The sequence below is a fragment of the Psammomys obesus genome, unplaced genomic scaffold (assembly GCF_907164565.1).
Source record: "Psammomys obesus unplaced genomic scaffold, mPsaObe1.curated_primary_1811, whole genome shotgun sequence".
Lineage (NCBI taxonomy): Eukaryota > Metazoa > Chordata > Mammalia > Rodentia > Muridae > Psammomys > Psammomys obesus.
Genome location: NW_026596073.1, coordinates 2,482,083 through 2,495,000, shown reverse-complemented (window position 1 = coordinate 2,495,000; position 12,918 = coordinate 2,482,083). Strand labels below are relative to the sequence as shown.

The window sequence follows — 12,918 nt, the reverse complement described above, 5'->3', positions numbered from 1 at the left end:
TGTGTGTGTGTGTGTGTGTGTGTGTGTGTGTGTGTGTGTGTGTGTGTGTGTTATGCACGTGTGAGTACAGGCACACCTGTACTCACCATGAAGCACATGTGAAGATCAGAGGACAACTTCTCTCCTTTTCTCTTCCTGTGGGTTGTGGGAAGAGGATTCAAGTCATCAGGTTTTCCTGATGCTGGTCCCCAGTCTCTTTTTTTGTTTAAGTGGCAGCCAGAGATGTTAGAAATTAGAGATCAGACAAAAAGGTCTTTTTTTTTTTTAATCCAAAGTTTTAACCAAAATAGGCTAGTATTTTAAAATGCAAATTAAACAAATGAAAGGCATGCCATAGCTCTCTGTCCTGTGCCTATTTGGGTGGCAGCAGGGATTATTAGATGCTGTTGAAGAAAGGTTGTCAGATTTCAGATGAGAAAGATGTCCATGGGTACTTGCTGCTGGGAACTGGAGGAATCCACAAGCCACAGGGACACAGAGTGCCTGGGGGTGGGGTAGCTCAGTTACAGTACTTGTATAATTCCCCACAGTATTTACATGTTTCCAGACCTCCAAGGAATGTTCCTAGTGTCTAGCTGCAGAACTCAGGAAAACCCACATTATTAAGACCCATTTGTTGCTGTTAAATTAAAGGGACGGCTAATAATATTATAATTATTACAGTGGTATTATCTAATCTGCTATCACAATCAATCACAGACACAGACACCTGTGTCTGATAGATTTTAGACTAGCCTTATTCCATGTGGGGCGTTGCAGATACTAACCCTCTAAACTATCCTTATCACTTCTAAGCCCCCATCCCATCCCATCTGCTTTAATCCTTCCTATCTGGGTTTCCCCGCACCCATAATACCCAAATACTTGCTGATGTTCTTCATTTGGGCCAATTTTCTCCATCCATGCCAATCAGGCATGTGCTTCTACATTAACCAATGATGGTGGCTTCCTCTGTCTTCCTCCTCCTGTACCTGTCTCTTTCCCAAGATCTTCCTGTCCCCAAAGTCCTTGAACTTTAGCCATGCCTACCACCTTCTGCACTGCCAAAGTGTAGACCTTTCAATCAGCCAACTGGAGATAATTGGTGAACATTTCTTCTTATCACATAGGTACAGGAGATAGTTCTACATTACTAACAATGCCTAAGGCAGGGTGGTAACCAGATCTCAAGGCACTGAAATCACCATTTGAATACATAGCACCAGGCCAACCCCCAACATGCATTACAGTGTACTGTGTCATTTCCATAAAATTGTATCTTGTGACATCATCACCTGGACTTTTAAGACACCAAGACACTGAGAGCTGACAAGGATTTGCTTTGTGGAATAGCTCCTGAAACAGAACAAATGTAATCAGACAGGGGCCTATTTTGTGGGCGAGGTGATTTTTGCTTTAAAAAAAAAAAAATGTGTCCTGAAAGCATAGGTGTGACTCACTACACGGCTGTTTTCCTATTTAGAGGCCTCAGCAAGGAGTCTGAGAATCAAAGAAGGCTTAATCCTAGAGAAGTCACTAAAGAGATAAATGAGGGATTAGAGCTATCTGCAGCAGGATCGAAATTCAAGACTTCAGTGCAGTAAGAAAGTGGAGAAGGCATGGGAGTCAGGGCAGGCAAGGAGAGGATGGAAGTAGAGAAGCCAGGAGAAAACAAAGAAGCCAAAGTCCCTAATCTACATACATCCAAATTCATAGGCTTTGGGGCACTAGGATGAAGACAGGGTTAAGAGAAAGAAATCTACATGGTGAGGTCCTGACTACCTTCCCCTTGTTCATTCAGCAACAACAAAGAAGTGACGAGGGGGGGGGGTGTAGAATGCGGCTGGGTGCCATAACAAATCCACAGCATGCATGTACAAGTACCCCCCAGAATTTGCATCATGTGCCAGACTGTTTCCATAAAATGGTGAATATAACAGAGACAGTTCCTGTCTGCCTACTGAGGTACAGAGAGGGGCAGATAAAAACAACCTTTCCACCTGCAGCTTTCTAAAACTATGTGGGCTTTAGATTGCCTGTAATATTTCTCCCAACTCGAGGTCTGAAAGGAGAGAGAAAATTTGAAAGGCTTAGCAGTAGTTATTTTAGATGATCCTAATCTTTTTCTTTTTATCACTGCCTTCTGGAATTCTTCTATAATGAACTTGCATTATATATGCTTAAGAAAAACAGCAGAGAGATTTTCCCTTCCGTCATGGTTTCTTAGGAGGTGAAAGGTGTGTCATTCATCCATTAGTAATAAAAGCTGTAAGTCGCTCCTGCCTTGCCTTTCTAGTGACTGGCTTCTTACTTTACCTTTGCCTGATGAGGCTTGAGGAAAAATGCTCAGAATCATCCCACCCCTTTTCTCATCACCTCTGTAGGTATGAAGGAAGCTATTGTGAACCTAGGAAGGTTCTCTCTCTCTCTCTCTCTCTCTCTCTCTCTCTCTCTCTCCCCTCTCTCTCTCACACACACACACACTTGAGACAAAGAGTTCCAGTGCAAACAAGCATGGGCTTCTCTTCCTCAGCCCTCCCATTCAAGCCTCTCCCCAGAAAGGTCTTTTGAGCAATTTTGATCACTCCTGTTCCTGTGTTATCACGTACTCTACCATCGCTACTGTTTTCTGTCAGATCTTGGCTCAGCTCCTCCCTTGCACTGTGTTCATCAACTTCTAATTTCACATGAATCTCCTTTCTCTAAAACCTTAGCAGCTATTACCCCCACACTTCTGAGATCCAGTCATGAAAACAGAGAAGATCTGTTGTGCTCATTGCTATTCCTATCAGTAATAAGAGGGCCCAAAACACATCTTAGACCCTCAACCAGTGCTCTCTTCGTCAGTGAATAAAAAAATGAACAAAGTGGCCCCTCTGTCCTCTCTCTGTCAAGCTTTCTTCCCATGCATGCTACGGCCAAGCCCTCTGACAGCTCACAAAAGCCAATTGCTAAATTCCCAGAGACTTTACAAGCCAGTTGTTAGTCTGTTTGTGGCTTAAAATGGGCCATGGTGAGCCCATTTTCTTACACCACAGAAATCTGCAAATGCTACGTGTCAAGACATTTCCCCCCAAAGAGCTGGTTTCCCAGCATACCACTGTTCTTCCCTTCCAAATGGAACTATGAAATTCAGCAAACAATAACAACAATAATGACAATAAGCCTGCTGCAGAGCTCACTTAAAACCTCTCGATAAAAGGCGCTTGATGCTTTACAACATATTAACTAGAAGCTAATTAACCACTTACCTGTTGGGGCTCAGTCCTTTCCTGAGATAATTTAAGACCTAAACACGTGGCTCTGAAAAGCAAGAAGCTTCAGAAAGTGAAAGTACCTGCTGCCAAACCTGAGTTTGATCCCTCGGACCCACATGGTAGACGAAGAGAACAGATTCCCACGAGTTGCCCTTTGACCTCCCAGGGTGTGCACACTGAGGCTTGTGCCCCATCAAGCAAACTGAGGGGCTAGAGAGGTGGCCCAGAGGTTAAGAACATTGGCTGTTCTTCCAAAGGTCTTGAGTTCAATTCCAAGCAACCACATGGTGGCTTATAACCATCTACAGTTAGATCTGGTGCCCTCTTCTGGCCTGCAGGCAGAACACTGTTAAAAAAAAAAAAAGCAAACTGTAATAAAACATTCTAGCTAAAATAAAACACATGTCCTAATGTTCCTGTACTTGCTTTTCAGATCCTTATGTGAAGATTCACCTGATGCAGAATGGCAAGAGGCTGAAGAAGAAAAAGACAACAATTAAGAAGAACACGCTTAACCCCTACTACAATGAGTCCTTCAGCTTTGAAGTTCCCTTCGAGCAAATCCAGGTAGAGTTTGTCCTTCCGCTCAGTCTCATGCCTTCAGATCACATGAAGGACAAGAGTAGACCCTGCGAGGCATCAGTGCCCGTGCCTTCATTAGAACTGGCCCAAGGACGTGCGATGCCTGAGCTCCACCAACCGGGGCATAGTAAGATACACAGCCTGTGAGGTGCTGATTCATTAGCTGCAACAGCTAGCTGCCTTCTGCTGAGCAGAAATAAGGTAGAAAACAGAAAAGCAACAGAACCACTTTGCTACGTCAATAAATTTGTCTATGGAACCCAAAAGCCAAGAGAGAGTGAACGTGCCTGTGTACTCCCAGGCTACAAAAAGCACTATGCTTCTACAGAGCAAAAATAATCAGGATCCCACCTTCTGGCATTGCCCGTGGTGTTTACATAAGCTAGCTCATACCCACTTTCACATGTAGGAAATTGTACGTACTTACTTATTTTCAACATCTGTTAGATAAGTAAATGGTACCGTTTCCCTGTCCTCAGTCACTGCTTGATCAGTAGTCTAAACCTGGGAGGACTTCAGACCTGGCAAATCCTTAAAACATCAGTTTTCTACCATAATTTATTTTGCAATATCTGCTCAGTAAACTTTTTTGAGTTCTAAGACCTTATTCCTACAAAAACTAACACTCCCTGGCATTTTGTTCTTTAATTCCATAAAACAATACAAAGGTGAGGTAAAAAATAAATAAATAAATAAATAAATAAATCTTCTTATAAACTTATTTCTTTGGACTATAATCCCATACTAATAAAAATACATTTTACCTATGAAATTCAGACAGTAGAAATATACTGAAAGGGAGGCATATTAAAAAGAAAATAAAATATGCGATATGGGGTAGCATTTTAGAGGTGAGAGGACCTGAAACTGACATGAAGCAGATTGGATTTGGAAATAGGAAGCACCCAGTGGCTGCATGCTGCCTTCTCTCTCTCTCTCTCTCTCTCTCTCTCTCTCTCTCTCTCCCTCTCCCAGAATGCTGTTTTCCCAGTATTTGCCTAAAGCACTGGTTCTTAACCTTAACCTTCCTAATACAGCTCCTCATGTTGTGGTGACCCCCAACCATAAAATTATTTTGGTTGCTACTTCATAACTGCAATTTTTATGAATCATAAGGTAAATACCTAATATGCAGGATATCTGATATGTGACCCCTGTGAAAGGGTCATTCGACTCCCAAAGGAGTGTTAATCCACAGGTTGAGAACCTCTGCCCTGAAGAGTATAGTGTTTTGCCTGCTAACAGAGGGGTTTAGTGTTCTCTTAGGGTGAGATTGTAAGAGTATGTGCCTGTCTTCAATCTATATCAATCCCCCTGAAACATTTGTGAAGGAAGCAAATTATGCTAATTTCAAAAAGCATTTGAAAAATGTCTTCACCACCTTCATCAAAAAGTGCCGAAAGAAAAGAGGGAGGCAGCTGCAAAACAAATCCAATGGGCACCCCAATTTATCCCCTCCTCAGTAACATGATCAAGTTTGTCCTAACTCTGAAAAGTCCATAATGTTTGCACATAATGTGCAATCATTATGGAGGCACAATGATTGCATCATGGCACATTTGCTTGGGACAAGATCTGAGAATCAAAGTCACAAATACCATCTTGCCCTTGCTCCCAAACACTACCTAGTAAAAAGGTCATTTACTTATTTTATTTATTTGTGGTACAGGGGATGAACCAACTACCACTAAGCCATATCCCCAGCCTAGCAAGGCTGCACACAGAAGATAGTACTACATTTCTGCATTGTAAATTCCACCTTCAGAAATGATTGCTGGGCCTGTGAGATGGCTAAGTGGGTAAAGACACTTGCTGCCAATCATCGTGATCTGGGCTTGATGCTCAGGACCCGTGTGGTAGGAGAGAATCGACTTTTGCAAGTCGTCCTCTGATCTCCACATGCATGCCATGCCACACATGCCTGCACACACGTGCACAGACACACACACACACACACACGGAATAAATAAATGTAATAAGGAAATGACTTCTTTAAAAAGAAGTAATTGTTTTTTTGCTGTTCCAATGATGTACCTCAATGATATCTCTCAACACGCTGACAGAGCAGCTCAGTTCTCAGAATCAAAATCCACCTACGCTTTGCTTTCATCATTATATTCTTCTCTTTGATGCTGGCTACAAATCGATAGAGCTACTTTATTTAATATTTTATTTCTATGTCCAGTGTCTAAATCAGGGCCATCACATATTCTGAGTAATCAAATCCATTACTTAGGAAGTAAAATTGAGACATTCTTTAGAGAGTGTATCTTTTATACTATAATAATATGATTTTGCCTTTATTAATTCAGTCAGTCCAAGAGAGGGAGCTATTAAATAAACCCTCACAATCTGATGGAATCCCAGAAAAACAATTCATGTCTTAAGGTAACACCCATTTAATATCAATGCCAGATACATAGTAGTTACTAATTAGTACTCATTAAAGAAATCATACTCAAGAAAAAGCATATTTTATTTAGTTATTGCCTTTTTAAAGGATTTTTACGATATTGCTATACTTTATGGTCACAGTTATATGATTTGGTCAAATCCTTTTAGTTTTACATAAAGTGCTGGCTGTCACCTCTTGAAATGAGATCGTAATTCATGATTACTCAGAAAGTTTTAACAGCAACAGCAGCCATCAGCAAAAGAGAATGGCCTAAGTCCTAATGCCAGAACACGCATAGATGAAACACATAAGGCAATGTCACAACTTTCCATAGGTAGTTTGGCGCGGTAGGTAACAGCATAGAGTCTAGAAACCAACTCAACCATTCCTTGTGTGATCTCAGACAGGCTGTAAAACTTTTGTGAGCCTCCAGTGTCTGTATCTGTACAACAGAAATACTAATAGGATCTCTCGAGAGAAATCACTGAATTATTTCTCCTGTAAAGTTATATAATATAAATTAATGTATACATTAAGGTGATGACCAGGCATGATGATACACACCTGTAATCTCAACACTTGTGAGATAGAAACTAGAGGATCAGGAATTCAAGGTCATCCTCAGCTACATAGTGAGCTTGAAGCCAGTATGAAGAACATGAGACACAAACCCCACCCCAACAAAAAGTAATACGATGACGATGACGATCATGAAGGTAGTGACGGCCACAAATATGTAGAGACAGAGCAATAAAAACTGGGCTGAAAGTGTATCAAAACAGATATTAAGACTCCGGCAGAATGCAGGGAACCAAAAAAAGGGGGGGGGGGTTAATATGACCTGGAGAGGACAGGAGTTCCAAAAGGACCAAATATATCTGGGCACAGGGGTCTTTTATGAGACTGTTTCTCCAAACAAGGACCATGTATGGATGCAACCTAGAGCCCCTGCTCAGATGTAGCCCTTGGTAGCTCAGTATCCAAGTGGGTAACCTAATAAGGGGAACAGGGACTGTTTCTGACATGAACTCGATGGCGAGCTCTTTGACCTCCCCCCTCCCCAGGGAAAAGTAGCCTTGCTAGGCAACAAAAAAGGACTTTGCAGCCAGTCCTGAAGACACCTGATAAACCAGTATCAGATGGAAGGGGAGGAGGTTCTCCCTTATCAGTGAACTTGGAAAGGGACAGGGAGGAGATGAGGGTGGGAGGGTGGGATTGGGAGGGAAAGAGGGAGCGGGATACAGCTGGGATACAGAGTTAACAAACTGTAACTAATATTAAACAAATAAAAATTTAAAAAAAATAAATAAACTGGGCTGAAGCTTCCAGAGTAGTCAAGCACTTTGAGCTTCATCTTGGTGGTTAAGAATGGATTCTTTGTTCTCATTCCTTGGCTTCCCATGGAAACTCTTGTGTATCCCAAGAGCTCTCTCTGTAGGACTGGCTGATGTGTGTGCATTTTTGTGTCCTCTTTCAGAAAGTGCAAGTGGTGGTAACTGTTTTGGACTATGACAAGATTGGCAAGAATGATGCCATCGGCAAAGTCTTTGTGGGCTACAACAGCACCGGCGCGGAGCTGCGACACTGGTCAGACATGCTGGCCAACCCCCGGCGACCCATCGCCCAGTGGCACACTCTCCAGGTGGAGGAAGAGGTTGATGCCATGCTGGCTGTCAAGAAGTAAAGGGAAAAAGAAGCCTTTCTGCATTTGTCCACATAGTGCTCTTTAGCCAGTATCTGTAAATACCTCAGTCATATGGGTCCTTTCAGTTTCCAGCCATGCATTCCTAATACGATTCAGTGGTACTTCAGATCCTGTTTTAATTTGCACAGATTTAAGTGTAGAGATACCCTATGCCCTTCATCATACCACTGCCCTCCAAATCTACTCTTCTTTTAAGCAATATGATGTGTAGATAGAGCATGACTGAAATTATGTATTGTATCACACTGTTGTATATACCAGTATGCTAAAGATTTATTTCTAGTTTGTGTATTTGTATGTTGTAAGCGTTTCCTAATCTGTGTATATCTAGATGTTTTTAATAAGATGTTCTATTTTAAACTATGTAAATTGACTGAGATATAGGAGAGCTGATAATATATTATATGGGAAATATAGTATCGTCTGCATTCCAGCAAAAATATCAATTTGAAAGGCACTAGTACAGTTAAACTGACATCTTAAAGGACAACTTAAACCTGAGCTTTCTATTCAATTATTTGAGTACCAAGATTCGTTCACACTACATCCTTGGTGGGCAAACCCCATTTTGTAGAATTCTTTCACAGTCAAATAGCACGACCTGAGCAGCATCTAGGCTGACCTCAAGGAAGCAAAGCCACAAACCAGAATAGCATCTGTCTGTACATATCTGCAAAGCTAACGTCATGGCTTCACTCTTACACTCAAGAAAGCGATGAATTGGAGTCAGTGAGTTCATACAACTGCATCTAGCACAGCATCACAATGGTGTTCTCTGTGAGTGTGTGAGCAAGTGTGAAAGTGTGCACGTGTGTTATGTGTGGTGCATGCCTTTGTTTGGGGTTAGGGTGGGGGAGGAGAAGCTGAGAGAAGTCAGCATTTCTGAAATACTGCCTGATATTTAAAGAGGAAATAGCTCTCCATTATCACATTTATATAAAGCGTGCAACCTGTGAATTCTGATCCAGATTTCACACCAGTAATGATTCCAAAGGTATGCGCGTGAGACTTTGTAACAAAATATTTTATTATACAAAACCAGATTAGAGGGAATGCAGAATATTTTTAACACAGCAATCTGTGCTTATTACACAAAATTACTTTGTGGTAAACAGACAGTATTGTAAATCCCATCAAAAGATGAAAAATACAAATAATTAGCCATAGTTCTGAATGCACTTCGATTAAGCCAAAACAGACAGCTAGTGATCTTTTTATACGCTCTTTTTACTTAAGTTTTAATTTGTCCTTTAAACAAAGGTGAAACCAAGAACAAGTTCTAGCAAACTGAAGCAACCTCTTATGTACACTAGATGCTTGACTTAGGAGGAGTTTTTAAATGTTTTCAATGTTATTCCGTAGCAAATGGCACTATTACGACGCTACTAGTCATTCCATACAAGTCTTAAGGACTGCTCTGTGTAACACTGTGACTGCCCTGTGTGCTTAGACACGTAGTTTCCTCAGTGGATAGCACTCAACTTATTCCCTAGTGATATTGTAACAATACTGCCATTCCCTCTTACTGCACTGCCCAACGTGTGTGTAGCACAAACAGTTCTCGTTACTAAGGACCAATTCAGAACTGAACAGCTATGCATAGGACAGAAAGATACATTGAGCAGGGGGTGGGAAGAAAACACAGCATTTTGTCAACACTGTGCACCAGTCCACGTCTGTTCCACCCCGGTAGTCAGCCACTTCAGGAAGGTGGGCCTGCTACCGAACCCCGCTTCTAGTCTCTTCTCCCACTTGACATTGCCACCCGATTTCACCAGCAGGCCACAGAGAACAGCAACGCTCTGATGTGAGAGACTGTCTGCACATAATATAGCAAAACAAGATGGAGGAATGCTAAGCATGCCTTCACGTGCGATCTTTAGGATTTAGCTCCATGTTTCGGACAAAACTCAAGAGAATCCCAGAAAGGGCTGTCGGTAGATTTTAAACAGAGTCATCTGTTCCTCCTCCCAGACAGCACAACACAGGATCCAAATCCTGGTTATGATACTTTCCTCATCAGAGAAGAGGCAAACCCTCTGCCTTTCATTCCATCACAGCAAAGTCTTTAGAAGTAGGACAGCCACACAGGACAAGGAGAACATCCTTTCTTGTGGATGAACAGCACTTTTTAAAAATTAAAAATGATGATAGGAAATGCACACTCATAAATGAGATTAAACAGCAGTTTAAGCAGAAGACTCAAATGAGGTGCTTTCCTATTTAAGGGACTAAGTCCTACCAAACAGAAGGAGTTGACTTTTAAAAACACCTTAAATACCAGACACTGACATTTAATTTCTCCATCTCCTGATTTAAGTTGTACATAATGGAACAACATGTCCAAGGAAGCAGCTCCCAGCTGCTGGAGGGACATTATTTCCTGCATCACAGTACTATTAGCACATTCCCTTGCAACACTGCCAACGTGGGATTGTCACCATAGATTTAGTTGGTACTATGTCATCTCTCATGAGCCGGTGACTGGACCTGCTTTAGAACCAAGATTCATCCTCTGATAAGCCACACATACCTTTCTGACAATGCTGTGTAAAGTTTTAGAAGCTGATGCCCTAGAAAGATCCTAGTTGCCTTTGTGTATATTTACTGCCTGCTTGAGTGTTTCTATGTGTGGGTTTTCTCTGTGTCTTGTAGAAATGTTGGGGTGTTTTCTTCTGCCATAAGGCTCGTGGCCCGCGAGCCAACTCCTTTAGCTGTGTTTTCCCTTCATTTTTTTGATAAGTGGTTTAAATTTTGTTTCACTTTGTGTAGTGACTCCCATGGTAGTTTTCCGGTTGTTGTTAAAAATGACTTAACATATTACATGGATACTCAATAAAAATGTTTTATTTCCTGTTGATCGTTGCTGTCTTTCAACTCTTTTTGTTAACTGACTTGGGCTTTAGTAGAGGATGCATTGACCTTGTGGATGGCCAGAAACAGAGGCAGCTAAAAGAAAGCTTGTGCTAAATGCCAGCCTTAAAGTCATGTCTGGGACAACACAGCAGCTTCAGAGGGACAATGCCCAGAGGGCATCTGTCCAATATCCCTCACCTGTGTTTCTCTGTGCCAATTGCAAACCCCCTTAGCATAGCTTAAAACTTTTCAGTTTGCCTAAAATGTGTTTTTGAGGGATTTCACTTCAATGCCAAACTAACATACACTTTCCCTAGAATGAAACCAAAATCAAATTGTTTTAAGTGCGTCTTTAGAGGACAGAATGAATATTAAAGTCCATGGCTGCTAAAATGATTAGAAGGAAATGAATGGCTTTCCTACATTCAGTCAACAGCAGCATGGCATTTACTATGTACCATTCTTTACTAGACGCTGGAACCCGGCCTCAGACTCATGTACACTGCATTATGATATGTATACTCAAAAGTAAGCACCTTGGAGGCTGTAGAGTACTCACCGTGAAACCATGAGAGTGTGAGACCAATAAGACAGATCAATGGGAAGAGGCAGTTGCCATAAAAGCCTGATAACCTGCGTTTGATCCCCAGAAGCCATAGAAAGAAAAGAGCCAGCACCACGTAGTTGTCTTACACCTGAGTGCTGTGGCACATACAGACATACATACATATGTACATACATGCACATATACAGACCTGGAACTTGCTCTGTAGACCGTGCTGGCCTCAAACTCGCCCGCCTGTGTCTCTGAGTGCTGAATTTAAAGGCTTCTCAGGTGTTGCCTGCTGACAGTTTGCTCTTTCCCTCTGCTACTAACAGCTTTCCCACTTGAGTTCAGTGAGTAGCCCACATGGTTGATTCAGGAACTCCAAACTCAACTCCACAGTCCAGGGTATATGTACTACCACCACCCGACTTAAAAAAAAAAAAAAAACAGTTAAAAGAAAAAAGCATAAACACCTAGTTCAATCTCAAAACCCATGAAAAAAGCCAGCTGTAGTGGTAGAGTCTTATAATTCCACAGAGCAGGGGAGACAATGGCAGGCAGGTCCTTGGAACTCTTTGGCCAGCAAGCATAGTTAAATTGGCTAGCCTCGGGCCAGTAAGAGACTGTCTCCAAAAAGAAGGTGGACACACCTGAGGGATGACCTCTGGCCTTATCACAAATACACAAAAGTAAGCACTTCTGACCCAAGAACTTTCACTCACAGCACATGTTGTGGTTTGCCATCTTAGTGCCTTTTCAGCACCAAGGGACTATCCTGCAGCTTCTCAGCTGTTGCCTGCTGACAGTTTGCTCTTTCCCTCTGCTACTAATAGCTTCCTCACTTGAGTTCAGTGAGTAGCCCACATGGTTGATTCAGGAACTCCAAACTCAACTCCACAGTCCAGGGTATACTGTATACTCCATCCCGGGGGACTCATACTACAAGGCCTCCAATAGGAGAGATCATTGGAAGTTCCTAGAGAAACCAAAGCAACAAAGAAATCCTGAAGGATCTGGTAGGAGTCACCTAAGCCAGAGCGTGGGCAAGATGTCTGCCAGATTGTCATTATTTGACAAATTCATTTTTATGATAAAATTCTCCGCTGGCCAGCTCCATCACACTTCCTGTAATCAGCTCTATTAGTCACTCCACATGAGGACAGGGACCAAGCATGAATTGCTTAAACCGCCTAGGGAAAGACCACATAATTACTGAGCACTGTGAGGCGGCAGTCAGCAAAGGCTTCTCAATTTAAATTGGGAAAAGAATCTCAAGGAAGGGCAGGTTAGAAACAAAATGTCATCGCCCGGCATGGTGAGTACAACTGCTGGGCTATCACCGAAGGAGGCTTTGTTTCCTGAAAACCTCTCAAAATTAGATCCAGATCTATGGAAAGAATATTTCCTAATGAATTACCAACTGCAACAAATAATCACCCAGGCTTTTCTCAATTTTTGCTTTTCCAAAGGGTCCCTAGGTCTAAAGCAAACACAGGACACTTCTTAGATATTTTAGTCAGAAAACAAAACAAAACAAAACAAAACAAAACAAAAAAACGCTTCAGACATTTCAAAAGTGCATTTAATATTGGGAACG

The 12,918-nt window shown here is 41.9% G+C and overlaps 1 protein-coding gene across 3 annotated transcripts in view; it reads left to right on the top strand.

The window, feature by feature from the left end:
* Syt1 (synaptotagmin 1) overlaps nucleotides 1-9,811 on the top strand; it is a 585,526-nt gene extending 575,715 nt beyond the window's left edge. For all 3 annotated transcript variants that reach the window (XM_055626131.1, XM_055626132.1, XM_055626130.1), the window contains 2 exons: nucleotides 3,670-3,803; nucleotides 7,691-9,811. In XM_055626131.1, the coding sequence (XP_055482106.1) occupies nucleotides 3,670-3,803; nucleotides 7,691-7,897 (341 nt within the window). In that variant the 3' untranslated portion in view covers nucleotides 7,898-9,811. The remainder of the gene's footprint in view (nucleotides 1-3,669; nucleotides 3,804-7,690) is intronic.
* The last annotated feature ends 3,107 nt before the right edge of the window (nucleotides 9,812-12,918 follow it).